General features: G+C 39.0%; 1 protein-coding gene across 1 annotated transcript in view; it reads left to right on the forward strand.

Moving 5' to 3' along the window:
• Positions 1-1,598: 1,598 nt before the first annotated feature.
• MAIP1 (matrix AAA peptidase interacting protein 1) overlaps positions 1,599-1,721 on the forward strand; it is a gene marked incomplete at its 5' end in the record, with an annotated part of 6,423 nt that continues 6,300 nt past the window's right edge. Inside the window, one exon of the mRNA XM_013004313.2 lies at positions 1,599-1,700. Coding sequence (XP_012859767.2) covers positions 1,599-1,700 — 102 coding nt within the window. The remainder of the gene's footprint in view (positions 1,701-1,721) is intronic.

Here is a 1,721-nt window from a genome sequence, read left to right on the forward strand (position 1 = left end):
TCAGCAAGAGGCAAAACTGTAAGTAGGTCTTATTTTCAGGGGATGTCTTACTTTCAGGGAAACACGGTAGTAGATACTTGGGGTATAATGATTGTGACGAACGAGGTGCCAGCCCATCAGGTTTGGCCCAAAGACGAAAGTTCCTGCAGGTTCTTAAGCTGCCAGCACCTCTCCCTCTCTCAACCACACTCTTTCAAAAGTGACCTGGTGAGATTTGTTCTCCTTTCTAAGAGTTTGCCAGGGCTCTCGGATCTGATGTGTGTGATACCTTGCTCATTGAGAAAGCCATAGCTTTCCATGGTTCCTAGCTCTGACTTGAGCAGTTACTTTCCCTTTGTGAGTGGCTGTTAATAACTTGCCTCACCCTTGCCACTTAACGGTCACTTCGGGTCCTGGAATTATTGGCACAGGATTCACCTGTGTGGGCCTAGCATGTAGGTCTAACCATAGATTTTATTTGACTCTCTTGGCAAGTTGGTCATTCTCCAAACATGCCAGCAAAAGAAAGCATAATTTATCCTTCTACCCTCATATACCTTAAAATTATGCCCCAGTGTAACTGGGGCACCATATTGATTATACACTAGTATCCATTATATTTTACTCCAAGTTTGTTTCAACTCATAGCCAAGAGCATGCTGCCCTAGGCGTACTGTTTTGTTCTTGGATTTTTTTTTTTTAATAAATACACTAAAAACCAAGTCAAAAGTTGATTCGGGGAAATAGGAAGCAGATGTTAAAACTGACATTGATAACAGTTGAAATCGTTTCATGTTAACTGATGACCATGTGAACAATAAAATGCTTTAATAAAAAAAGATTCTTTAGGTTTTATCTTAGATGTTACTTTTAGGAAACCCTTCTTGACCCCCTCAGTTCTTTGTTATGTCCCCATACCATTTCTTACGCTCATGAAAATTCTTTAACTTGGCAGTGTATGTCTTTCTCCCACTGTGCCCTGGAACCTCCGAGAGGTAGGTTGGTAGAATCATATTCACTGTTTTGTTTCTCTTTGCTAGGAATGTGGAGGGTTACAGTTGTGTTTTATTGTTTTCTTTGTGTTTGGGCTTGCTTTTACTTTAATAAAAGACCCTCAGACTTCTCAGTGTGATCCACTGCATTACACGGTATATATAGATTCTTTATGTGTTTTCCCAACTGTTCCAAACTTGTCGTAGCTCTCTGAATGAGGTTCAGATAGGAAGTCAGGTCTGACTCCCAGTAGACGCCAGGTTAAGTAAGCTCCTTTCCAGGTTATCAATCCAGGTACAATTATGACAATGCCATCCTACAGAGTCAGGACAGTTGTTTTCTATCAGAATCTTAAAGGAACTTCGTAGAAGGATGTGTTTTAAGGCACCTAGAGTGCCCTAGTATTATTTCCCTGCTGCTGAGAGTGGAACCCTAGTTAGCATTTTTCTCAGGGACTACTATATTCATAAACGTGGGAAGATCATCATGGAAAAGGAACTTTGAACTCTAACTTCAAAAGAGTCATGGGTGATACTTTGACATTGTTGACCATAATAGTCTTTCTTACTTTAGCCATTTAAATAAGAGCATTGTGTAATTTTTGCCTAGTATTTTGAAATACTTTTTTTTTAAGGCATACTTTTTTTTTTTTTAAGGCATTTGCTCATGTATCAAAATTGCTGTCACAGTGTAAATTTGATCTTTTGGAAGAACTTGTAGCCAAAGAGGTAAAGTATACTTTTATTTTT

This window comes from Echinops telfairi, unplaced genomic scaffold, assembly GCF_000313985.2.
Source record: "Echinops telfairi isolate 266 unplaced genomic scaffold, ASM31398v2 ScPeMD7_3;HRSCAF=10, whole genome shotgun sequence".
In the NCBI taxonomy this organism is placed as follows: domain Eukaryota; kingdom Metazoa; phylum Chordata; class Mammalia; order Afrosoricida; family Tenrecidae; genus Echinops; species Echinops telfairi.